This window comes from Corvus hawaiiensis, chromosome 25 (assembly GCF_020740725.1).
Source record: "Corvus hawaiiensis isolate bCorHaw1 chromosome 25, bCorHaw1.pri.cur, whole genome shotgun sequence".
Taxonomy (NCBI): domain Eukaryota; kingdom Metazoa; phylum Chordata; class Aves; order Passeriformes; family Corvidae; genus Corvus; species Corvus hawaiiensis.
The window spans coordinates 511698-539388 of record NC_063237.1 but is presented as its reverse complement, the minus strand read 5'-3'; the positions used below and the strand labels follow the sequence as shown (position 1 = coordinate 539388).

General features: G+C 43.8%; 1 protein-coding gene across 6 annotated transcripts in view; it reads right to left on the bottom strand.

Moving 5' to 3' along the window:
- APLP2 (amyloid beta precursor like protein 2) overlaps positions 1–27691 on the bottom strand; it is a 48153-nt gene that overhangs the window by 13375 nt on the left and 7087 nt on the right. For 5 of the 6 annotated variants that reach the window (XM_048328602.1, XM_048328603.1, XM_048328604.1 and 2 more), the window contains exons 2-8: positions 12679–12852; positions 11301–11430; positions 6926–7038; positions 5256–5431; positions 4168–4385; positions 2400–2567; positions 355–470 (exon numbers count right to left, since the gene is read on the bottom strand). In XM_048328602.1, the coding sequence (XP_048184559.1) occupies positions 355–470; positions 2400–2567; positions 4168–4385; positions 5256–5431; positions 6926–7038; positions 11301–11430; positions 12679–12852 (1095 nt within the window). The remainder of the gene's footprint in view (positions 1–354; positions 471–2399; positions 2568–4167; positions 4386–5255; positions 5432–6925; positions 7039–11300; positions 11431–12678; positions 12853–27691) is intronic. The other variant, XM_048328607.1, reaches the window with a different exon arrangement.

The following is a 27691-nucleotide window of genomic DNA, read 5'->3' as shown; positions in this document are numbered from 1 at the left end:
CCCTGCCATGGGCAGGGGACACCTCCTACTAGACCAGATGGCTCCAAGCCCTGTCCAACCTGGCCTTAGACACTTTCAGGTATGAGGAATCCACAGCCTCTCTGGGCAACTTGTGCCAGGACTTCAGCACCCTCTGAGTAAAGAATTTCTTCCCAGCATCTAACCTAATTCCTCTCTCCCAACACTGGAGAAATAAAAAACTGACTGCCATGGTGTGGTCATACTGAAAGAAACACAGAGAAGGCTGGAAATTGGAAAGCAAGTCACTTCACCACCGATTTTTCCAGTAAGACAGGGGCAGCAAGCCGACACATGAACAACCGCCCAGCACAAAGCCTGAAGACTGACACTCACCCGGTCCATGCGGTTGTGGTGCCTGACCTCCAGCTGCTCCTTGGCCTTCTGGAAGCGGGCATGCTCGTTGTCATCAGCAGGGGTTTCAAAGTAGACATCCACATCATCAGTTGGCACTGCATGAAGAGAGAAGGGTAAGCAGAGCATCAGAAACCCGCGATGCTGGATTGCAGAGGGCAGGGAGAGGAATCTCCATGCCTGCCTCATTAATAGCCTGGCGAGCTGAGCCTACTGAACCGCCACCTTCCAGAGTCCCTTTTGGAATCTTTATGGTGCCAATTTTCTGTCCAACATCAGCTCCATCAGCCCAAATGGCAGCGATGACCACACCTCCCAGCACTGTAGCACTCAGCTCCAGAAACACAGTGGCAGGATAAAGAATTCCTTTTCCCTTCCCTTCCACATTGGCTTTGGATGGTTTAAGTGACATTCTGTGCACTAGCTGTTCGCTGACAAGCTGGCTCCAGACATCATTAATATGATTAGGGAGCCTGACAATAAATCTGCACAAAACCAGCATTTTACACTTCAAACCTACCTTTCCTACCAGATGCACCATGCAGGACTTGCAGGCAATGATATTAGACGAGACAGCGACAGAAGGAGGCTGAGTGTGACAAAGTGACTCGTCCAATACACTGGACGGTTTGGAACTTCAAGACATCCAAATTCGACAAGGGGAAAAACAAAATTTCAGAACTGGTAAACTTCAAGCATCTGCAGAATCCACATCAGGGGCTCTGTATTCTATACACTGCAGTTCAGGACGTGCTGAACACGTTCCTTTGCTACAGTTTTAGAAACTACACATCCCAGAGCCTTTCTGAAAGATCTGTGGCAAACATGATGCTCTCCGTTGTTGCCCTTTGCCTGAGGGAGGGCCCAAAGGGACAGTTAAGGCAACCTCTCATCCATATTAGTTATTTGGGTGGAAAAAACCTCTAACACATCATTAAAGACAGCATGCTTCATAAAAAAATTACCTGGCACTTCAGCATGAACACTGGGTAAGAGTTTAGCATGCACTGCATCCACCAACCTTCCCTCTAACTAGGGGAAAATAATGACAACATACAACACGGGCACTATTGTTGCGTGCAAGGGACAATGTCATATCAGTCCCATATTCTTGGTCTGCTCCTGGCATTTCTGAACCAGGCTTGGACACAAAGAACTCTCTTCCCAGCCCCAAATCCTTCTGTAACAGGACAAACTTTTGTACAAAAAGCTCCTGACATCCACATCTTTTCTTTCACTGCCTCAGTTAGAATAGCCCAATCTAAAGCACTTGCATGAAGCACATTTTGTAAACAGGATTATGGCTGTATAGTCAGGCTGCCAAGCCCCAGATAACACAAAAAGCCTTTCAAAAGGCTTTAATGGTAGCTGAAGTGGAAGTGCTGGAGTTCAACAATAAGATTAATAAGGAGGCTAAAATGGTTTTGGTAGTTTTATCATCTGACATAAAAGCCAGTTGAAATTGGTGCCAAAAACCTTAAGCACTCAAAAACACAGGGATTGAGTTGTGATTCGTATTTCATACCAAGCTGGAAATGGAAATCTGAATTCTATACTACTTGTTCGATGTTTTCCAAAATTAAAATAGCAAGAAAATGCCTACTATCAGGAGAACAGCACAGTCTGCCTTTCAGAACCCACTGTCCAACATATGCATGGTAACATGACTGGGGAAAGCAAAGGCTTCCTTATGTATATTTTGATTAAAAGGCCAGCGAGGCAAGAGGTCAGAGACAGCCCCTGGTCCTTGCTGTAGATCTGGAAGAGGACAGCTGAGCCCTCAGCAAGAGCTGCAAGTCACCAGGGAGCACAGACAGCATATCATGAGAGCCACTTTCCCCAGGAACAACCACCCTACAGACCTAGGGAAGTGGAGACAGGAGGAGACTGCTGCAAAGGGACAGACACCAGAACCAAAGGGATAAGCTACAGACAGGTCCTCTATTGCCCAAGGCAAGGAGGAGGAGACACCACACGCCAGACAGACAGTGGCCAGCTGCAAAAGGCCAGTGGGAGGCAGGACTTACTCATCTTTTTACACACAGCCATACAATACTCCTCTGACTCAAAATTGTTCCTGTTGCCTCCGCAGCCTCCATATATAAAGCGAATGCATTTTCTCTTGTTAGGATCGAAGTACCAACGAGGCATCACAGCCCGGCAGGGCCCTGTCATGGCCTCCTGGGAGCAGACAGCTGTGTGGAGATGGGTGAGAACATGAGCTGGTGAGGAGCACAGGCCTTGCCGAGCGATTTACATGATGCAGAGGTGGCTCTACTTCACCCCTTCCTCTGAGGCACCAGCCTCAGCATCGCTGCTGCACTGACCCAAGGGCTTCTGTCAGTTTTGGGGGGTTTAACACTCCAAAGCATCCATCACAAGCTGGTCAGGGAGATGCCTGCACATGGTGCTTTGGAGCTAGCCAAGCAGCTCACTCCGTCTCTACACGGAGCTCTCATCTGTGAGAGATTTCTCCAGAGCCAGGGGCTGGGAAAGCAGGAATCTGTTCTGCTGATGCCACAGCATTATGCCCTGGGTGCCCCAGTGGGAGAGCCTCCACTCTATAAAACCAATAGCACGGAAAGCCAGTCCATTAGGGCTGCTTAAAGCATCCAAGGATGTCCTGTTCACTGCACTCTGCCTGGACAGACACTCCACATCTTACAGGGGAGGTGTAGGAGTAAGTGAAAAAGCAGGCTAAACAAAGGGAGTGACCTCCATGCCAGCCTCAGACACTGAGGTTTTAAGGTTTGAAACATCTATGCACCAAATATTAAAACTCCATGCAGCCATGGCACAGGGAATGCTTCATGGTGAGCCAGCAATAGCAGCTGGGCTGTTTTGAGGCAAGAGAGCAGATACAGTGTATATATTAGCAACTGTTCGTGGTACTCCAGGGAAAAAAGACTGTATACCCCCAAAACAGACACCCCAATCATATTCCTCCAAGCCTCTTACAACACCTGCAGATCTGTAACAGACGGGTACACATATAAGCTAAGCCTTGTTTCAGCAAGGAAAATTATCTGCAGCATGCTGGCATTTTACCAAAAAGATGCGAGAACTGCTGGCAATGATTCAGTGATCTGTAGCTAATTGAATTTCATTCCCTCTCCGCTCCTCCCTTTTCTGCAGACACGTCTACATTCAAAGTGTAGGACATCACATAATGCTAAGGCACCACACCATGAGCCCTCTGCAAGGGCATCTACCACTCAACAAAAGCTGCCACCAGCACAGTAGATTCTACTACTGCAGAAAGTGTATCTTAACATATAATAAAGTTGGGTCAGTTGTGCTGGTTGATTTTCTTTTGTGGAAGTGTTTATGCAAAGGCAGCACCAAGGATGTTCCTCATCCTTAAATGACCAGATGGCACCTCTGCAGAGTATGGCCCAACACTTTTAGCTTCCTCATTTTAAGCTGGTATAAACCACCAGATTTTAAATTTACAGTGTACCCCAAATGTCCCTTTAACAATTTCCAAAATTTGCAGATATGGCTTTTGTGACTCATCACTGCACCTTCATGGAGGTGCTTGTTCAACATGCCAAACACTGGGCTTCCCACCAGCAGAACTGCTGCTTATCTGGAAACATATGGCCCATGCTCTAGAGAGTTAATTTCAATACTTGAAACATAAGCATCATCAGCTTTCCTCTGTTTGCTAACTTATCTGGCACATAAAACTTCTGAGTGGCATTTATTGACTTGATCAGAACCCCATCACTAACTGACAGCCAACAGGAATGATTCCAAGGGAGCAGGAGGCCTGTGGACTGGGATGTGTCTTACATTTCATGTCGCTGCTCACTTCTTTTTCAGCCATAGCTTTGTCGCTGCTGGGCTCTGTGGGGGTCTCTTCAACGTAGTCATCAACCTTGTAGCTGTCGTAGTAGTAATCACGGTCTTCCACTACGTCCTCCTCCTCTTCCCCTTCATCATCCTCATCCTCATCTTCCTCCACAGCTGTTCCTGTGAAGTCTTCTACACCTGCCTCTGTAGGGAACTCACTGGAGGGACACAGATAAATTAGGGGGTAAAGTTAAGGCTAATCACTTGGATGCACCAGAATAAAGATTCTCTTTCCATCTGTTCTAGAAACACCAGAAATGGGAAAAATAAGTGTACCAACTATTGATTAGCCCATCACCCACAGCAATGGGACATCCCTCATTACAGACACTCCTGCTGCTACAGGCAGAGCTTCTCCACGGCCCTGGCTTTATGCGGCCTCTTTCCATTTCTCAGTAAGTGAAAATCTAACCTCGGGCAGGTTCCTACTGTAGAATCCCAGAATGGTTTGGGTTAGAAGGGACCTTAAAGCCCATCTTGTTCCACCCCCTCCCCTGGACAAGGATACCTTCCACTGTCCCAGGCTGCTCCAAGTCCTGTCCAACCTGGCGTTGGACTCTGAGGAATGGGGCAGCTATAGCTTCTCTGGGCAACCTGTGCCAGGGCCTCACCACCCTCACAGGGAAGATTTTTTTTCCCAGTATCCATCTATCCCTGCCCTCTGGTAGGGTAAAGCCATTCCCCTTTGTCCTGTCCCTACAGGCCCTTGTCCAAAGACCCTCTCTAGCTCTCTTGGAGCCTGTTTAGGAATTGGAAGGGGCTCTAAGGTCTCCCTAAAGCCTTCTCTTCTCCAGGCTGAATGACCCCAACTCTCTGCAGGGATGAAGGGAGAGCGGGTGTTTAGCCCCTCCAGTAAAAGGGGCACTGCAAAGCCATTTGTCTTCTTCAAGCTCAGGACACTCCTTTAGGAAACTCAGAAGCACAGAAGTTCGCTCAATCCTCACCACAAGGGAGTTGCCTTGTGAAACATTCTCAAGCAGCAGCTTCATGTACAAAGCTGTCAACATCTACACCAGTAAGAACTCTACCTCTTGTAAAGATCATAGTCTTCATCCTCATCTTCATCCTCTTCCTCTTTGGACAGAGCTTCATCCACAACCTTAGTCTGAGGACAGCACACATATTCTGTTCCGTGGAACTGATCCACTCCGCAGGGCAGCAGCATCCCGTAGCTGTGCAGGATCATCCCTTCTGTCAGACAGGCCTGAAAGGGGAGCCCATTCATGTCAGCTCAGCATCATGCTCTGCCTTTGGATAAAGCTCAAGTTCGCCTATCAGAGATCCCAAGAATGGTTTAAATTTTACAGCAAAAACAACAGCAACATATGACCTAAATCTGAACATCAAAGGAAAGTGGATTTGAAACTTGCAGTGCAAAAAAATCCTCACAGAAGTCCCAGATTCAGAACCACCCAGTTCTTCCTGGTGTTAACGTTTCACACCCCAGCCCCAACAACTGCTGGTTTGTCAGCCTGGCAAAGTTCAGGAAAAAAAAACCTAAACATTTTGTGCCAACTCAACAGAGAACACTCGAAAGAACCAGAAAGGCTGTTTGCTTTTCTGGGCTGGCCATTTCATTAAACTTCATCTATTAAACTTTACATTAGAGCAAGTGAACAATTGCTCAGATGGACTTTGCGTCAGAATTATTTTACCATGCTGTAGATGAAAATCAATCAGATAATTCAACAAAAAGCCAAACGTAAACTATGCTTGGACATTATGTCTATTCACTTCTCTTAAGCTAAGGAAATACTTGGCTTTGAGGTGCCCAGAAAAGAATGAAGAAAAGCTTTATTACGCCCATCAGAACGCTTTTGTGCTTTGCTTTGTTACAGCACAGATTTTAAATGAGCCAAATATTGCTGGAAAAGTTCTCCAACTACATTTAAAGCAAACGATTTTTCAATTTTCTAGACATTAACAAGTTTACCCTCAATTAAAAGACAATTCCTCTAGTACAGCTTTATTTAGACAGATTTTTGCTCACAGGATTTTAAAGTAGGAATTTTAAGTGGAGCATCCTTAACCTCATCGGGTTAACAACTGGTTCTTGTGTTGCCGTTTCTACAATTGTTGCTTCTACAAAATGGAAAACATGAACATTCTGTCAGGATCTTCTTTACCCCTGCTTCAAATGGGAGTGCAGAGCTTTCGCAACAGTTTAGCTAGTCAGATAAAAAACCACAAAACCCCCCCAAAACCACGGGCTAGATTTATTTTGAGAATATAATCCATCTCTTATGTAAAACCTCCACTAATCAGTCCCAATGAAACTCAGATTGCTCCCAGGCAAGCCCTCCCAGCCAAATCCTCAGCAGCAGCAGGTACATAAAAGCAAAATGTGCAAGAAAAATACGAGCTATCCTCTGCCCACAGTATCTCCCTGGAAAGAGGAAAGAAAGAGGGACGAACCATTGGTTAAAGCAGTATCCCAGAGCCCTGATTTCAATTCCTAGCTCTATGATGTGGATAAGCTATTTAGGACAGCTTTTCACAAAGAATAATTCAACTGCTACACACGTTTTTAAGTCACTTGAGTACTTTTAAATTTTTATTTCCTTGCTGTCTGCCTCAGTTCATTGACTGGAACATGGGAATAGCAACCCAGAGTGAAACACTGCTATGCTCCAACACTACAAGCATCCAAGTGGACAGATCCAGAATAAACAAACTCCTGTCCCAGTGGCTCCATTACCTCCTTTGCCACGGTGTGCCAGTGCTGGTGGCTCTCACACACATCCATGCGCTCCTTGTGGAAGAACCGGCATTTCTCAGGAACCAGCAGGACATCGCTTACAAACTCACCCACTGAAAAACACAATGGCCACAGTTCACACTCGTCCAGCTTCCAACAGCAAATGAAGCCTCCATCAGAAGTCCCCCAAAGAGCACTCTGTGCATGCGCCTTGAGGGTTTGGTATATTCTTAAAGGAGACAAGTCACACCAACTGTGAAAATTATCTCTGAGAATCTAAAGAAAAACAGAGCCTCAGAGATTCCAAGGTAAAACCAGGAGCACAGGGTGATCCTGCTGACCCCTAAAGCTGAACTGAAGGCAGAGTTTACAGTGCAAGTTAATAAACAATTGTTCTTCCATGAAAGGATTGACTGAAGAGATTTCACTCAAATCTTTGAGAAGATTGTGTTTGCACTCGGAAGTTTCAGACCACTTAATCACCTACTTCCAAATGAGCTGCATCATACCAAAGTTCTTTCATGCTGTCTGCTGCTGTAACAGCCTGGAAATTTTTATATGCTGAGGGTGTTATCTATGTTTTCAGTATCTGAGCAAGTCTTGTTTGGTTTTGTTTTGTTTCCAGATGGTTTAATTCAAGATCAGCTGCAGCACATTCACTGCCCTAACCAAAACAGAGAGGTCTGGAAAATAAAAACTATACAGCCTAAATACCAGAGTACAACCAGAGTCAGCAAATACACTGCATTCCAATATCTAGATAACCACAAGCTCACCAGCACGAGGAAGCTTTGGCACAATCTTTGTGCCAAACCCAGACTTTTGCTTTTGAGGAAGATGGGAGAGAGAGAATCACTCTACTGTACAGACTCTAGTTGGAATTAAAAGCTATTTACCATAAATTTCCACCATCATTCAGTTTGGTACCAACACATGCGGAATAAGGATCAGAACTAAATGAGCATCACTTCCTGTTCTTACCCCAGAAGTCCCAGTAAACACTGCCACTGGAATCCAAATGTGAGATGTTCTCCAAGCTGAGGTTTTTCCTTTCTTCCTTGCAGATTCAAATGCTGCACTCAGTGATTTTAAAATAAGGAGAGAGCTAGATACTCTAAGAAGACCAGGAAAAGATCTTCAGCACAAGTGTTTCAAAGCACTTTCCCAGCACACATGACCAGCAGCTTTAGGCATCATTTGTTAAAACTGGAGAAAAGCTTTTAAGTCAAGACTTTTTCTCACAGTCTCCACAAAGCAGAATTCTTTGTCCAATCAATCTTTCACACTATTTTTCAAAATATATTTTAAATATTGTTTGCATGGCCAATTTTTTTGCAACTCCTTAGTGTTGATACTAAAAGCTTATGGACACTTCTATACAGTATAGAAAAGTTAAATAGTTTAGAGTTAGATTACCTGATAATGGAAGATAATGAAATCAAATGACCTTAACCATCCCTTTGCAATTACTTACATTTTAAACTAACAAAGAGATGGTATTTTCCCCATTTTCTTATCTCAAAACTGGCCAGTTAGAATGTTGAGTTAATAATCTTTCATCCTACTCTATCAGGAAAGGTTTCAATGCTTCTGATAAGAAAAGTAAAACTGAGCAAACTTTAAAACCAAGAGACCGTGGTTCTGGGGGCTGAAGGCAGAAGATTCATGGGTTCTTCTCTTCACCTTTAAAATACAAAGGAGCTTTCCTTTGTGGGGGAGGGGCAGAGAAGATTAAAAAGGGTATGGTGGCAGGATCCTACCTCAAGGTACGCTTTGCATTAATGTATCAAGGTGTCTTGGGGATAGTTTATTATCCCATATAATTTTGGGGGGTTTTGCTCTGTTTTCTTTTGTCTTGTTTCTGGGGGCTGCCCCCCCCCCCATCCTCCCTGGCTCTGGGAGTATTGCGGCAGTGGGAGCCAGGCTGGGGTTTCTGAGGACAGCTCCTTCTTTTTTCGGGCATGCTGTTCGACTGGACACACACAGCTGGTATCTCTGACCAGGGATCCTGTTGTTCCTGTGGGTTTTGCCTGCTTTTTTTTGGTTTTTTTGTTTTTTTGGGTTTTTTTGCTTCAGCACTGTGACTGAGCCTCCCAGCTTGGCTTCTTTTACTGCTCTACTGTTGGGAAGCTCCGAGCTGGAGTGTGCCCTGCCGGGACCCCTCAGTGCCCTCAGTTTCCCACCGGGGGCTGCTGCCCAACACCCACTGTACCTCTGCCCTTCCCAGGTTTGTGCTACACTGCACCCTTCACCCCTGCTTGCCAGGAGGGCCTGCCCTTCCCAGCTGCGGAGTTTCTGCTGCCTCTTGCTTGCTACCTCTGGGTGAGTCCACCCTGCCATTCCAGCTTCCTTCTCCTGAGGCTCCTGCTACAGCTGCTTTCGCTATCAGCCGGGACACTGGGACCGGCTCCCCCGGGAGTTTGTAAAAGCAGCGCCTTCTCCATCCCCCCCGCTGGCTGCGCTACCTTTACCACAGAGAGAGAGTGAGAGAGAGTGAGAGAGAGTGAGAGAGAGTGAGAGAGAGTGAGAGAGAGTGAGAGAGAGTGAGAGAGAGTGAGAGAGAGTGAGAGAGAGTGAGAGAGAGTGAGAGAGAGTGAGAGAGAGTGAGAGAGAGTGAGAGAGAGTGAGAGAGAGGGGCGGCCGGAGCCGCGCCACAGCGCCCCCTGCAGCCGCGGGGGAACCATCGCACCCGCCCTGCCTGGCCGGGAGCCACCAGCGCCCCTGCCGGCCGTGAGCGGAACTGCACCGAGGGGAAAGCGCTTCAATAGCGGGAAGAGCCCGACCGTTCGTTGGGTTTGCTGTTCTCGTTCGTTGTTGTCACTGTTGTTGTCGTTTGCCTCGCTATACATACACACACTAGTAAAGAACTGCTATTTCTTTTCTCATATCTTTGCCTGAAAGCCCATTAATTTCAAAATTATAATAATTCGGAGGGGAGGGGGCTGTATTTTCCATTCCAGGGGAGGCTCCCGCCTTCCTTAGCAGACACCTGTCTTTAGAACCAAGACGCAAGGAAAACACAACCAAGAATGGGAACAAAATCCCACAGTTTGACTATAATCCCAGAGAAACATCCATTTACAACAAGCAATGTGTGTAGTGCTAAAGACAAAGAGATTGTATAGATACATGGACTCCAGACTTGCAACTCAGATCTGAAAACCAAAGCAGCCTCACAGGCTGGGGCCTTCAAGTCATGAACAGTGTGAAATACACTGATGAAAAACCTGAATAAATGGTTTAATGAGTATCAAATTTTTGGGCAGTGTCAGTAAAATCAGTTTATTTTTCAGCTGGAGATTAGGCTTGGGGAAGGATTTGTAAAAAAGACGACTCCTTATAAATCCAGGGATCTTGCTTTCATCCTTATTTCCATCAGAAGTTCTTATGATCAGGGCTTGGTTGCTTCCCAAACCTGAATTTCCACATCTATAAACACAAGCACCTTTCTCCCAGGATGTGTCCACAATAACTTGTATGTTTAATGAAGTGCTTTATGATTGTCTAGTGGAAGGTATTACATAAAGGACAAAACACCCACATGGTTCTGCTTCTTTGCTGGAGTTCTCCTTGTCAAAACGCATGGTAACCTAAGATACGAATAGAAATTATGAAAACTGGTTCCTACTGAATGCTCCCAGCAATCAGACTCGTCCAAGACTTCCTACAAGTCTTTTCCAGTGGATAACTGAAAAGAAAGTCAGCCAGCTGAAACTAAGCTGGGGCAGCATGGGGCAGCGCAGTGTCAGCCACAACCAACAAGTCAGAAGTCACAAGTTAACCAGTTAAAACATGCTGCCTGATTCCAGTGGGTGGGGAGATTCTGGAAAGCACCATGAAATCCATCACAGTTTATCTCATACTCTTTCACAGTTCAAAATGGGGACAGGGGATACAGCTGCAAGAAGCAGGGCCTCTTTGAAACAGCAACGTTTAAATATAGTCATTGAAATAGAATAGAGATCTCTTGCCAAGACCAAGCAGGAAGCCTGAGCACACTGAGCATTTAAGTCTCCAAGGCAACAAAATATTAAAGCTTCACAAAAATAGGATCAAAATATTAAATCCCAATGTCTTTGTGATACTCAGATACAATAGCCTTCAGGTTTTTATGGCAGTTGCAGAGAGAATGGGGATTTGTTTTTCATGCCAGGCACCATTATTCCACCACAGCTGTTACCAAGCTGTTGATCTGCTCCAGAAAGGCAGAGTTCCATCTTGTGGAAAGAAAAATGTTTCAGTGGAAGTTGAATGTGGAAATGACAACCTGATACAAGAGAAGTCTTACAAACTGAGTTGTTCTCTCTGTAAGAACCCAGGAGGCAATTCCTTGCTTCTCCCACAGGAATGCACAGCACACCCAGCACACACTCACCCAGGCACTTGAAGGGCACGACGATGTGAGTGTGGTCCTTGCATTGCTTCTTCCCACGCTTGCACCAGCTGTCGATGCTGACAGGCTGGTTGGCTTCCACCACGTTGGTGATCTGAAGGTCTGGGTACATCTGGGGAACAGCACAGACAGAGGTTTCTCTCCAGAAAGGACAGAGAATGTGCAGAGCAGCCCCTACCTTAGTAGTGTAGTAGAGTAGTGAGGCTGATTCTCTACACAGGAACAAGTTGGAGTTTGCACATGGACACACGCTCTCCTCTGGATCAAACTCAGGACAGCTGGAGACATAAAGAAAGCTCCAGCTGTCTGTCACACAGGGCTTCAGAAATGGATATGCCACTGCTTTGAGGCAGGAGAAAGCCAGGTCAGGGCAAGAGGCCTCACTGGCACTAAGCTAAGGGGTCTGGATTTGCACAGCAGTGGAGGAGGAGCATCTGAGTATTCAGGTTTGGAGGAGATGTAGCTGTTTAATTCTTTCTGGAGCAACACAATACCCCCCTGGAACAGCAATCGCCAACAAACAGGGTTTAGTAATGTCTTCAGACTCTCTCAACACTTGTCAGAAAAAGCACCCACCTCCTCAGGTTTCCTCATGCCTGGTCCATTTATGATGTATTAATTTGATCCTTATGCCTTGCTCAAGTTCTCAAGTCCAGACACTGGCTTATATTTAGGCTTCTACTACGTGAAAAAAATGCAGCCCCAGTTATATCAGCCTTGTAAAACAGTTTAAAAAGTTTTCCAGTCCAGACATGGTACATTCTGTTGCTTTCCCATTAAAAAAAAATACATTCCTTGTGGTATTTTATGTGCCTGTCACCTCATAGGAGCAATTAAAGACACTGGACAAGGCCAATATGCTATAGAGTATCTGAAACACAGTAGAAGACGATTACATCTTTTGCAATAAAGTATAAAGAGCTTAAAAATACCATCAAAATTTGATTAAAATATTTTTCTAATATTCTGGCTGATCTGAACACATCACTGAGAATAGCACAGCCACATTCTACCTAGAATAGGTGTCAGGTTCCATTTTACACAACAGGGAGCAGATGCTGGTTAACCAGCTCAGAGGCAGAACATTTGGGTAGAGCCCTGCAAACATACATGAAGATACCTCTGACATACAGACCAAGGACCTTCTGTGGCAGTGTGAGGTGATCTGAGGTAGCTTCTAAATCCCACTGCAGTGTCCTCCCTGCTCTTCCTGGGCAATAACTCAGCAGGACAGTACAGGGAATTGGACATGGGCAAAAGCAAGCTCATCTCCTGCAGGGTTAATTTGCTACTGAGCAGCTAAATTGGAATCCAATTCCTTCACAGCAGTGAAGAGTCAGGATTACACAGAAAATCTCACCTCCTGGCAATATTGCAGAATCTCCTCCTTTCTTCCAAAGCAGCTCTTGGTCCCAGAAGTGTCAGGTTCCCATTTCCCAGTCTGGATGTTCACATGCATATTTAGCTTCCCACAGAACATGGCAATTTGAGGCTCTGCCACCGCAAACCCTGTCCCAGCATTGGCTGCAAGGGCCTGTGAAGACAAACCAAAACAAAACACCTTGATTCATTATCTGATCAAAGACTCAACAACTCACAGAACCAGAAACCCTCTGGCATCTTCTCAGACAGCTCCTCCTTGATCCAGAATATCAGTGGAGTCTTGCAAACTATTTTGTAACAACATTCCTTGAAATGCTGAGCCAACCCCAAGTTTTCACCAGCAAGGCATTTGTTTTCACAAACTCTGTTTTTACAACTGAAACAACAGCTTACCAAAACCAAGAATAATTCCCACTAAAAGGCTGCACCTATATGGGGGCAAAACAGATGTCTGAAAAACTTACTAAATAATACTAATAACTTTTGGCAGAAGGACCTCTGTGAGGTTACACACAAGCAGGTATTACTACTACTAATAAAATAACTGCGTCCCACTGCAAGAATCCTGCTCAGAGTTTAAAGCTATATGTTTATCCCAGTATCATTGAATAATTGGGATAGAAATACCCAAGATTTTTGCTCAAACATACAAATAAAGATGATTTCTGCTGAATCAGAAAAAATAGCTGTGGCAACCAGCTCCTCAAAGCCTGTTGTGTCCCATTCAGTGCATTCCTATGGGGAGCTGTTTCAGATGTGTATTCTGCGCACTTCCCAGACTGCACCAGCAGACAAAAACCTGACAGCCCAGGCCCACATTTGGGTCAAACTCCAGACTGATCAATGAAAATAAGGTCAGGGCCCCTTTCTGAAATCTTGCTGGCTGACCGAAAGAGGAAAAAGAGGAGTACATTAAATTGCAGACCTTTTTTTTTTTTTTTTTCTGAGAAGACCAAGTGGATGGTGGGAGCTGAACATGCTCTCCTTAAATAACTACTACCTGTTGTAAAAGAGAAAGAGGCATAAGGCAAAAAAGCAGATGAATTACTAAATCAAATGCTCTTTAAGGTGTTCAGGAGAATTAAATCAATTTCAACTACTCCAGATGGAAACAGCAATGCAGTCTGCTGGCCCTAAGCTGCTTTTCACTGGCAGGCAACACAACCCCAGGCTACCAGTCCTGCCTTCATATTTAACTTTTTGTGCACTGAAAAATGCATAAATTACTGTGGTCACTGTTCAACCCCTACTGCCTGCAGACCCCCATCAATTCATACCAATATTTGTATGCCTAAAGCAAATAAAGGAATAAAGAGTACAATTCAACTGGACAACTCCTTTGTGCAGCTCCTAGTTACTGGATATTAGGAAAAAGAATAACTCCATTATAATTAGCTCATTTCTCCCCCTCCTCTTATCTCACTGCCTGGAGATAAGACATTTCAACATTCTGAAAGTCAAGGATTGTTTAGTGCTGAGCACGAGATTAGTGCTTGGGGGAGAAAACCAACCTGAGGCATAAAAGCATAAATTCAAGTATTAACTGCAGAAAAATGACCCCTTGAATTTTAAGTACTATTCACCCGTGCATCACTTAAGAGAAACAGTCTTATACAAGTGGTTTCTATTTACTCTGACTCTTCTAATCAACAGATGCTCGTGACAGCATGTTTTAACACAGACCACAAAGCAAGGAAATACCAAACTATGTGTAACAGATAGCAGCATCGATGTCCCAGTATCAAAATGCTGCCAAGTTCACATATATTTTCAAGTTTAGTGCAGGTACATTTGTTGTACTCTGTCCTAAGGAAAAAATAGTCACATAGTGGAGGTACAGGAGGAACTCTGAGGAATAGACTGAGGCTGGGAATATGGTGCAGTAACTCGGTTCTTTCAGAAATCAAGCCTTTAATAAACATCTTACAAGTGCACACAGCAGAACCTGTGATAGGTAGGCCTTGCACAACCCTGCTCCCTGCTGTCTTTTCAGAAGAAAGAGGCAAACATAGAATGATCCTTCATAACACTAAACACACACAAACTTTTTAAGAGGCTCTTTTTATCTCTCCAAACAAACACCACTTTGGTACCAACAACCACTTTCCAGAGAGCACAGGACCTGACAGGCTAAAGGAAACAATCCCTAAAACAATTTTGTTTGATGACAACACCACAACCACATCCAAGTTCCACGCCCAGAAAAAAACGAAAAGAAACACAAGATCAAGAACCCAGGAAGCATTTTAAACCCTTTTAAAAATACAGGACACCAAAAGAGAATAAATGCATGTGCTATGATGGCTCTGCTGATGCCTGAAATCTGGCTCCTTCAAAGCAAACTTAACAAGTCTGCAGCACAATAAGGGAACTTCGTGAGGCAGGAGAGGTGCAGGCTCCATCGAGAGGCAGAAACATCCCTAAGTAATCCATTCATCACAGCTCTTGCATGAGCAAAACTCCTGTTCAAACACATACCAACCTCCTGAAATCATGACCACCCCCTATTTACATACTGATTCGAGCCAGTGTTTGTTTTTGCTGCCTCTCTGGCTCGATCCCTGCAAAGGTATCATTCCTCCTCCTTGGATTGCTCACATAGTTTGCATATCAGTCGAGTGCTGTTGCCGTAGCTACCAGAACATGCTAAGCCCCAATTCACAGCTGAACAAACGAGACTAATTACTTGCTTGATTTCATCACTTTTAATCAACCAGCAGAAATCTTCTCTTGAATTGCGCTGTTGGGTGAGTTAATGAACTTTGAGATACACAAGTTAATTTTTTAACCCCAGGACCTGCAAGGCAAGATTTTTGAGCAATGGGCTTCAATTTTCCTTCACTGGCAATCCACTCCAGCCCTCAATCATATCAGTTATTTAATCTAGTACTTTGATCTCATTTTAGCTGTAATGAGAGAATACAGCACCTCCAAACTTCATGGAGGCCACATCTTTAACACTGACACTTAAACAGAGAAAAAGGTCACCTACAAGAGCCTTTTGGGACCAAGAAACTTTCTGATGCTTCCCACAATTGCTTTCGGTGTATCAGAACTGGAAGCAGATCCCTCAGGCTACACTCAAACATCACTCTGCAAAAGGAAGGCTTCAGAACATGTAAACCAGCACAAAGCTTGGGATAAAGCCATGTCCTTAGTTAAGCTCTTTAGTACTTCAGAGAATTCACCCATTCCACATTGCAAAGGGATGAACAAACTGACAGCACATTTTTCTCTGGGAATTTCCCAGCCATAAATGGAAGCAGCTGCTTCTTTTAGTGCTGGGGAGCAACTATTCAATCCTTTAAATAAGCAGCCTGACAGATCAGGAGGGGCAACACACACATGATGGAAGAGAGTTCATCCAGTTGTATACATCCTTGTTGAACATTAAAAAGTAGCTATTATCCTATTAATACATATCCATAACATGAGAGCAAGACAAATGTTATTTAGGAAAAGACTGTTCCGTAAACCATTACTTTTTTCCGCACCGGCACTTGAATTTACAAGATGTTTCAGGAGAAACGGGGCTCTGCCTTTTGGTATAATTCTGTAATCCAGTTTGCTTTCCAAGACCAAAGAAGTTTTTGATTCCATAAACACATAAATCTCTGGCCAGTTAATGTCAGTTAAATTCCTCACCCTGCCATGTGGTGCCTGATTTATGGTCTTGAAACACTGGAATTCAAGACCCTAAATTTTCCTTTTCTCTGATGGAAGTGTCTGCCCAAGTATCCTGGATTTTATTTACTACTGGCCTCTTCAGCTTGTGACACAGGGTTTAATGTGTGAGCATAACCCACCTGGAGGCCTGGGCTCCAGGTGCTAAAAAGGGTCATATCTGTTCCTCCTGCAAGTATCCCCAATCCCGAAGGAGGGACACAAGGCTAGAGACTTTAGTAAAATAAAGAGTATTTTACATCTACCCTTGAAACACAAGCAGTACATTGCAGTTCTGGTTTGTAAAGATCTAAACATGAAAACCACATCCATATCCTTTGCCTTCTATTGCTGTGATCTGTTAAACCTCATCACAACATAACTTATTTCACATGCTGTCCATTCAGCTCCCTACGGAATGCTATTCTGGAAAACCATCTGGCATGCTGCTGGGGACTTGAGGCTTGAAGGGTGATTGGAGCTTATCTCTTGTGAAGAAAAGCTGATAATAATAATTCACACAAATTAGTTCCTGAGAGCTTTCCTTAATAGCACAAAGGTATCTGCAAAATGTCATATTTAACTGAATTCTGCATTTTTGGTGGGGTCAAACATGACCGTAGCCTTGTCCATCTGATCAGATTAGCCACAATGAGCCTTTATTCCAGCAAAACCAGAGTGGAAGGGAGCTTGAGAAGCTTGGAGAGCCTGTGAGGAGAACCCACGCTGCCCAAGCTTTTCATCAGGCTTCCCCTGCAGCAACACGAGTAGCTCTCCACATAAAACCATGGAAGATTAAGCTGTTTTAAGACTGAAACTCCAGCCTCTAGAATTTTAAGGTGCTGAAGAAAGCTCCAATGGAGAACTGCATTGACTTGGTGACCAGAGAAGAGTTTACTGGCTGCTGAGGGCATACCCTGCCTTAGGTGACAAGGCAGGGCCTTTTGCAGGATTCTCTACAGGACAGATCAGATCACCTGTTCCTGAGTTACATGTACTCCACAACCAGTTGCTACTACAGTGACAAAAAAAAAGCCATGCAGCACTTGAAAAGATTACTTGCACTGTTTGGTTTTAATTAAGCGAAGCCCCTCAGAACCAATACTGGTTATTAAATCAGGGTGGACATGAACCACAACCTGAGGGACTTCAGAACAGGCTGCTCAGCACTGTCCTTATCCAGATAAATCACACTGCCCACCTTAATTAAAGGAAAGGAAGAGCTTTTTCTGGGTTTGTTTTTTTAAATTACATTTCCTACTCTTACCTGGAGCAACTCTGCAAATCCCCCCATGTCAGTGCAATACCCACAAATATGGAGGACATAAACTGAACGCTTTCAAGACCACTGAGGAATTCTAACAGTTCCTTTGATACAAAAATGAGCCCTGTTACCTTACCAGCCTTCTGAAGAACACAGCCCTCCGTGGCTGCTGCTTTTGAATGTGTGAGGATTCTAATGTTTTGCCCTTTCTGCACTGAAACATTGGTATGAATGTTTGTGCAGGGATTCAACTGCTTCAGCTGCACACTCCATATTATCACTGCCTCCAGCTGACATCCATGGGCCTTTTTCCTTCCACATGGAGAGGCCAGGCCGTGGCAAAACAAAAATTAAGAAGAGCTGCAGTCACAAACTGAAGCTGTTGGAAGGGGAACAGCTGGGCTGGCGTTGTAAAGCCCAGCCTTCCTGGGTCACAGCGTGCCACACATTCATTGCCATGAATCTCACCTGGGAATTAATGATAAGTCAGTATTCAGGAGACCAACACTTCAACTAAAAAGTGAGGGATGTTGGCAGAGGTTCTTTACACACAAGAACTTCTGGACAGAATACTTAGAACTCCCCTGGTTTTGGATTTATAACTTGTAAACACGAGCAGAGCTCTCAATTCATGCTTCAAATGGTGTTTCATGCTTTGTTTTACTTAGCTTCTTTTCCGGGTTTTATTCAGCAGATAGGTGGCTTGAACCCAGGAAGGCTAATGAATGCCTGACACAGCAGGCAGTAAATCTACAGACTAGCAGCTCATCCTAGCTTTATTGCTTTATTTTTTTTTAAATTGCTGATAATTACAATAATGCACATGGGCAGGGGTCCAAGACAGGAAGAATTATTGTCTGCAGGCAGATCTGGTGTGAGCTGATAATACCAGCCTGTGTTTGCTTTTGAATTTAAATGGCAGAAATCTCACTAAAGCAGTCTTTGGCTTGCTTTAACTTGCTGGAAGGGGTGGAGTTCTCATCTGCTTGTCCTTTATTGACTTTTGTGGTGGAGGAGCCTGCACCAGCAGAGAACTGGGAGCCAAGGCAGAAGCTGCAGTGGTAGCTGGGGTGCAGTTTATATTTAGATGCCTGTGTTTATGGCTGACATGAAGCCTTGAATGCTCGGAAGTTCAGGGACAACAATCCACGCACTCCCATACATGCCGACAGCAACCGCAGGATTACAAAGACCTGCTGCAGCCTGAAGCATTCCTTACTGCCCTGCACATTCCACTGCCTTTCTACAAGGAAAAAGGGAGATTTCCAAGTACCTGTGACTCATGGGCAGCCTTTTTGCCCTTGGAATTTGTACTTCGGAGGTATCAGATTATTTCCCCCTCCTCCTCTAGTTTATCCATGCTTCATAAACTGGGCATACATGAGTCAATGGGCACATAACCTGCCTGGGAGACATTTGCACTGGAAACTGCCACATTTCCATAGGGAGTGCCACACTGCAGGCAGTGCTGGTGCACAGCCGGGCTGGGAGAGAGGTGATCAAATCCAGTAAAGCCACGAGTCAGCACTGCCTCAGCTTCCTGAAGTTGCTTGTGTAACGTGGTTGCCTTTGGCATCCTCTTTTCTATCCCTAGAGAGACAAAGTTCATAACAACTCCAGTGGAACATTCCCTGAACAAATGTTGCTGTACCCAGAACTATGCCCTTTGAAAAAGATTAATTGCAGGGCCTCAAGCTTTCAAAAGTATGGCTTGGATGTAATGGCTGGGACTGGAACAGTTTAAGACAAAGCCGCCCTAAAAACAAGGGCAAGAGAAGAGGAAAGTACAAACACTGGTAATCCTCACACAATGCACAGGTAGGTCCAAATAGGTTTAATCATCCAGGTCGCCTTCCACGCGTCCCAAGGACATCAGGGACAATTTCCAAGCTGTGTCAGACAGACACTCACAGCCACTTCCTTCCCCTCGCAGCAGAACACTGCCATGGCGCTATTTAAAGTTCCCTTTTTATGGCACCATCCGAAGTCCTATCCCAGCACAGGGAGCCAGACCTATTTATCACTGGGCTAAACTGAGGCACAAAGTCAAGTGACTTGCCTAAGGTCACCCAGCAGTGAGCTCAGCTCCGTTTAATCCTCATCTCCTCACTCCAATCTGTGTCATCACTCTGTCTTGCAAGGCCCAACTAATTGCTGCTTTCCCACATTAATTATTTGGGCATCTGAGGCACAGAGACCCAAGATGTCCTGTTAGCCAGTCAGCAAGTGAAAACTTGAGAGCAAGTTAATGTTTTCACATTCACTAATATTCTGCTGAAAAAAATGGCCATGAAGCAATTTTGCCTTCCTGGACAACCAGAAGGGCAATCCAAACCAAAACCTAAGGACAGCAGCTATGGCTTAATAGTGTTTGAAAAGTTTAACTCTCAGATCTTTCATTTCTGAGCTGATTGTTAATATGAACCATCACTGCTGATAGCACAAAGGCATCACTGAGAGCAGCACATGTGGAGGAATACTGAGAGATGCTATTTTGTAAAGTGACTTCTCCGTAGTTTGATAGGAGAGTTTGTGCCATCTTAAGGCACTTTAGCTATACAAGAATTAGGGAATATGATCACTGTAGTTACCAGGATACAGATTCCATAATACACAGCAAAGTACTTTTAGAAAATCTTTCATCGCTTCAAAGCAATTTGTTCAAGGCAAAAATAACTCCTGGACTAAAACTCATCACAAGTCACACACCCACACAAGTTCTCCACTAGCTTTCCTACTGGCCAAAACTGGCAGAAAGGAGACAGAATAATCTGTTAACACCAGGTAGACAGAAAAATAAACCCTTTACTACTGAGTCAAAGTGATTTAGCATTCCAGGAGGGAACAAACCAAAATTCCTTCCTCAAAACAGCATGAACATTTGTTTTACAGATCTTGCAAAGCTCACTGGGAACTGCACAAAAGAGCCACTGCAGGAACCTGTGGTTCCTCACTCCATCCACGTGTCTGACCACCCAGCTGACTCCAGATAAAAAGGCTGCAGAGATTGTGTTTTTCTCTAAAACACCATGATCCAAAAGGCAAGCAGGAAACTGAAGGGCACATTTTCACAGAGAATATGAAGTGGCAAGGACAAATACCTGGGGGGGAAAAAAGCAAGATAAAGAAGGATAACAAGCAGGAATGCAGTTAGCAATGCAGCCTGAGTTTGGTTCAAGTATCCATCCCCTTACAGATGTTGTTCAGTATCACAGATTGGTTATTTATGTGCACAGACTGCACGTGTTTTGGAACATGATAAAACACTTGGGATTTTCAAGTCCTGCAATTAGGCTACATGGCAACTTCCTGACAGCACACGGGAATAATTCAACAGGTCCTGCTCTGACCACGCTGGAGGTCTACGGGTCATGCTTATTGCTTTCCACTCCTAAATTCACAATCTTCTGTACAAAAACCCCAAAACCCAACCCAATTCATTGGTAATTCTGTCCCCTCCAAACAATTCAGATGAAACTTCAAATCTGCAGAGGAAACCATGAGGTTTTTAAGTCTTGGGTTTCCAAACCATGCTAATGACTACCTTTTGAAACCTGGAAACCACAGCTAAAATACAGGGCTGCTTTTGTCCTTGCTGCTGCTCTCTGACCTCTGCCAAGCTTATGCTGATCCATACCAAAACTAACAAGTTACCAAAAAAATTATGAAATAGCCTTGTTTTTTCCAGCATAAAAACTGAGAATACTTTTATACTTTAAACTTTTTAAGTCCACCCAAAGTGGACTTAAAACTTTTATACTTTAAACTTTTTAAGTCCACAGGTTACTTCTACAAATTTCAAGTCTGTCAAAATGGTCAACAGTTAGTACCTGTTATTGAGAACAGGTAGCAACTCTGGCTCTTAGTAAATCTATAAGGAAAATAATGAAAATTGGGATTTTAAACCAAAACCATCTTCCCATACACCTCCCCCTGTTATTTATTCAGAGTTGTTAAGGAGCATCTTTCAGGCAGCAGCTTACATGACTGCTCACACACAAAACAAAATCTTTTAAGAACCTTTATTGTCTAAGTGTCCAAAAATCAGTGCTTTAAAGAGATTCCTATACTGACACTGTAAGTTTCTTCAGCTACAGTAAACAACATCGTTTTCCTTAAAACTTCAATGTGAAAACTTTACCGTTAGCTGCTCATTAGGAAAAGTTCCTACCACTCATGGCAATAAAATAAATGCAAGATAATTAACTTAGCAAAACCATCTCAAATTTTCACCAAAACAGTCTTTCATTTTCCTGACTTTAGCTATTTCTGATCCCACTAAACAGCAATAAAAGTGGTGAAAGGCTTCCACTACAGCTGGCAAACTGAAGGTGAGAGTGCAAGCCCACAAACAAGGGCAGGATAAAAAATGCCAAGCACTACTCTGGTTAAGCAGGGAAGAGGCTGGAGTGCAGGAAGAAGGCTTGGAGCAACATTTCTTACTTCCAAGAGTCTGAGGGCAAAAGCTTTATTTGTTTATTTTTAAGCTTATCACACACAGCCAACCAGTCCTCAAAAGATCCTGGGGCTATCAGCAGAATTCAGGCTCAAATCTCACAATTTACCTTCTTCCAAAGCAGAGGATGAAAAATGGACTTCCATACATTCCCTGGAACTCAAAACACCTGGATTGAGCAGTCTGATACAAGAGAAGTGACAAAAAGCCTTTTGAAGCACCCCCCAAAACTTGTCAGCAGCAGGGTCACAGAAAGTAAAGAACCTCACCAATGGCCTAATGTATTTCCCTTTTTTCCACTCTTTAAAAGCAATCCTTAGTAATTTAGCAGCATTTTATTTCCAAAGCATTAATTCATCAGCTGGGGTTGAACAGTTACAGCACCACCCCACAGCCAGGCTCGCACACAAGCTCTAATGGATGCATTAACCAGTTCCTTCACGGGAAGCAGCAGAGCTCTACTTAGAACAGCGGCTTAATGCTATTAGAAAATTAAGTGGTAATTTATAGAACAGACTCAAGCTGGCTGTGCTGAGATGCCCTTCACTGATTTTACTTTTTGAAAGTAAAACTTCCTCCACAGAAGGAAGTATTTCAGGGCTATCACTGCAGAACATTTACCTGGCTTTGCATGTTGAAAACCTGAATTTCTTATGCTGAATTTTATTGCTCTTCACTCTACTGAGCTGTATCAGATTGTGTAGCACTGCATGGAAATAAAACAAAATGGGAGAGGTGATTTTTATCTTTGATAAAATGAGATTTTAACTTGTTAATAGCCTTTTCCAGGTTTCAGTGGGAAGAATGATCCTGTGCACACTGATAATAATTTCCTTGATGTTTCCTTATGCATTTTCTGAAAAATTTCAAGGTAGGGGAGAGAACATGGTTCTTTTCCGTCTGCTTTAGCTGAAATACAATTGACCATAAGGTTAGTGGAAGAATTTACACACTGCAGCTGCACCCACCTGATGGTTGGGTCCTTGATGAGTTTTAAGTAACCTGACACTTCACTGAGGGCTTCGAAGCACAAAGCCATCAGGTGCTGAAATCTTTATTACAAAGGTGGAAGCAAAATCTGCCTGTTCTGCAACAGCAAGGGAAATCGTTCTTTGAAAAAGAGCAGGCAGAACAGTTTTCAACAATCCAGTTAGGCCTTAAAGAGGCACTATACACTGAGAACTTCCATTGCCTCAACTGAAATTCCTCTTGAAGGTCTCTGAAATGTACTAGTATTTTAAATTTTTTTTTGAACCCTTTGCCCTGGCTGTCCATCATAGCAGGTTTTTGGTTGTTTTTTTTTTTTTTTTGGTATAAAGACCAGCTGGAGGAACTGTAAAGAAAACCGTCAAGATACGTTATTTTGAACACAAGCATTCCAAACAATTCTTTATTTTCCTGCTTGGAAAAGGCTATCAGGCAGGGAAAGAAGTGACTATTGACTTTTACTTAGAGATGCTTTTTTTTGCCTGCTCAGATGCTCTTGGGAGACACGCTTGAATGAAAAAGAAATAAACGGTCAGCCTTGCAAACAAGTTTTGCTTTCCTTAACCCTACAAGCAGACAAGGATAGCAATGGAAATGCTGACTTAACATGCAAATCCCATCACTGGGACAGTAGTTGGAGGGTAGATTGATCTGCCTATTGATGCAATTGGCCACTCACCATTTTCCTAGCCATGGGCTGAGTCATTTCAATAGTTCTTTCTCAAAGGATGCAAATGTTGCATAAAGTTCTAACCCTGGGGAATGGTGGTTTTGTTTCACTAGTTGACTTCAGACATGGCCCACTATGGTGTTTTTTAATTCAGAAACCCGGCTATCAGCTGCAAATATTAACTCTGCCAGAATCTGGCAAATCCGTGATGTGGATTAGCTCTATAGAATCTATTCAGATGTCTCAAATCATAACAGAGCAGCACCCCAAAAAGCTATGCTGAAATTATAGCCTGATGATGCAACAGCATGAGACAGCCAGAAACATACCTCATTCTCATATCCCTACTTTGGACATCTTACAAAAAAAAAAAAAAAAAAAAATCATGGAGAGCCCAAATGAGTTCCTTACCAGACCACATTTGAATTATCTTGGAGGCTGCCCCTCCCTGCACAATTCCCAGCCAGCCTGGACAGCAGTGGGACCAGTACTACATGGATTTGTGTTATTAGGCTGGGAACGTTCTGAGAATACTGCACTGAGAACTTGTGTATCTCATAGTAGTACCTGTTGGAGGAGTAGAACAGGTTTGGTAACCAGCACAAAATGAATGGATTTGTGGGTGTCAAGGCTTTGGGGCAACTCTACAGCCTGGACAGCAAAGGCACATGGAGCAACTACTCAGTCACAGTCACACAACTGCTTTAGAGGCTGTCTGTATCCCCATAGTTATACCCGTCAATTAAAGGATGTGAGTGTTAACCCAGAGAGGTGGGAATAAGTAAGAACAGTCCCCTGCTTTGGGCTGTTCCCAAAGTTAATTCACTGCAGGAAGCATCCTAACAAGTAGTGACACCATTTTAGGTGTCAATCAGGTGACACTGACCTCATCTGAGGTGGGGCAGAAGGGACCAACTATCCACTCAAACACAGCAGAGAAAAATGAAAGCAAGAAAAGTGTCTACAGACAGCACCAGGCCAAGTGTCTCCATATGCAAACTAAGCCCTGGTTTCATCTTTCTGTGATATGAGCAGACCAAATCTGGCTCAAGTTAAAGATGTTCCCATCCTGATGCATTCCAACAGATTGTACCACTCCAGCATGCTCAGTTTGTCTGTATTTTTATCTTTTATCTATGTGTATCTTTATTTTGTATTTTACAGGACATACTGTGTGTTTTGCAGCTTAATGACTATTTTAATCCTCTTCATCAGTGAAGAGCGTCATCCTGGACATGCTGGAGATACAGATTGTGAGATGGATGCTGCTCAGAGATCTATCTGAAGAGCCACTCCAAAGCACAGAAATCATTCCAAAGCAAATACTACAAAACAAAAAGAAATCTCTGCTTTGCTTGATCTGGTGTATTTAAAGCATGCTGTTATTAACAGTAAAAATCAGCCCTCTTTTATGGCCTGAGAAACAGCTTAGAGTAGGTCAGCAGCATCCTCTTAAAAAAAAGACAAAGGACTGCTAGTCGCAATGCATCTCCAAGTCCACGTGAGGGGAAGAGCTGCTGAAAGTTTAGCACATTAAACCCATCTTAGCTAATGCTGCTGCCAGCTGTGGCTAAATGTTTGTTATGCCCCCAGTTATAAGATCAAAAAAAATGTAAGAATCACAGCCTAATAAATAAAAGAACAGAAAATTATGAGGAAAGCTATCAGCCACTTGCATAATGAGGAACAATTATTCAAATTTTTGCAAAAATCTTTAAAGACAGTGACATAAAGCTCAAAAAGCCAAATTGAAACCAAGGACAAGCAAAGCAGATGAAGTAAAGTCATCTTTGCTTTTGCCTGGAGCAAAAGGCCATTTAGGGTCTTGGAAAGCAGTGCTCCTCATGTCTCTGCTACAGCACACATGAAGCTTGCAGCCCAAAATTTTCCTGGCTGTCTCCATAGTATTCTTCCTTGGAGCACCCAGCTTACCAGTTTGCACACACACTAGTACAAGTATGACAGTGGCCATTTCAGAACAGCACTGCTCCTGAAATCCATCAGCATCTATTACAAAAGGACTACAATGCTGCATTCTACTCAGGGCCCTGCAGTGAAAGAGGGAATTAACATGCTGTAGATGCTCTGTGGAAAGCCTCCATACAGTCATACTTTGAAAAGTATTCTCCTCATCACGCTAATTCCCATGTGAAGCAAGTTGCAAAAGCTTGCTCAGTATAATTGAGCGCAACAAATCCAGCCAAACCCAGGAATTTCAGCCTCAACTTCAAAATAGCTTTTGTCTGTACTGTGGATTTTACATTTAAGCAAATTTGAAAGAAGATTTCCTGTCATTTCAAAGCCCAACTACAGGAGGAATCCAGCTCTTCTAGTTCCTCCTCCTGGCAGCCAGGATGCAAAGGGAAGGACCTGTTGTGCAGGGAGAGAAGGCAAAAGGATGTCGAGGTGATCAGCTGGTTTATTTCTTTGTCTCTTATCCTGAGAAACAAAGATATATTCTGAAGCAAGATGCAAGGATTTAAAATGAAGGATTAATTAAAAACACTATGCATAAAACACAGCACTATGGATTCAAACACAGATAATAGATTTCAGCTATTCTATAGCATACTATTCAGATTAGTACAAGTTTTTATTCACAAACTCAAACGTGCATACCATGGAAAAAAAGACAAAAGTGCATGAGCACATAGGCAGAAGGAGAGGGACAGAACAGGTGACAAGTTGTGATCCAGCCCACAAAGTCACCTGTGGACAACGCAGGGATACAGCAGTGCAAACCTTCCACTGCATCCAGCCTTTGCTCCGGCAGGCCATTCATCTCTGCCTCTGTTATTGGGAAATTGTTTCCGAGAAAGCAGCTGTGCCCTAAACAGGACATCCACATACTGGCTGGCTTTGTTGCAGGGCAAGTATTGATGCAATTTGAACAAGACAGCATTTATCAGGAGTGACGGGGGCAGGAACGTGGGGTTTTTTCCCTTGTTTCTCCAGTGAGTGTCCCTTGCTGTGACACGATGCTCTGTCCCAAGCCCAAGCTTCACACACCCACAGGAGCACCACAACTTCATTCTGTGACCCCCTCAAGAATTCCCTCAGCCTCTCCTGGGATTTGGCTCTTGCCCAGGTAAGCCACAGCACCATGTCCATCCATGCCCAAAGGCTGAGCTCTAATACATCAATATACTGCAAATGCAAAATCTCAATTTTTTTGCCTGGTTACCAAGGGAAAACCTCCTCCACTGCCTGACATTTCCAGCACTGAGGCTGAGGCTCTACTTAAAGCCTCTGGAAATGAAGTGGTTATTGAAACCCTACAACTCAAACTACTTAGAGGCACTTAAATCTTACCCCAAGTCCAAATGGGAGCAAGCATCCTGCTCCATTCAAGAGTAATAACCGGTTTCCACAATAACATGCACCCTCAACAATTTCTCAGTCTCCTTTTTTCCTGGCAGGCAGCACATTTCAGTCCATGCACGAGCACTGCTGTACCCTACATTTCAGAATTCATCTTTGACCGAGACTGCTAAGGCAGGCTCCGTGCTCTGCCTGGATCCTGACACCATTTCATTCTTCAGGGTTTCTAAACGTGTTTGTGATCTTGCGGCGTAAAACGAAACAGCTATCAAATTCAATTTCTTCAGTGAGGGCTTTGATAAATTATGCAGGGAAAGACTCACATTCAAATGCCAATACACTCTCTGGGAACACCAATCAGAGGTTTCAATCAACATTTTGCATTTAATCTTTTGAGAGGAATACTTAGGAGATTAAAGCAAATCTGCCCCTCTCTGTTTCAGGCCACAATTACTGTAAGTTGACCAGTGCAAGAAGTCAACCAATGCTTGGTATTAGTGAATTAGCCTAATTTGTGCAAATTCCTCCATTTTTGGCAAGTTACTAGGCCTGATATGAATGAGAGAAGATCAAACACCAATAAAAAAACCCAACTACACTTAGAGCTGGCAATGTGTCACGTCAAATCC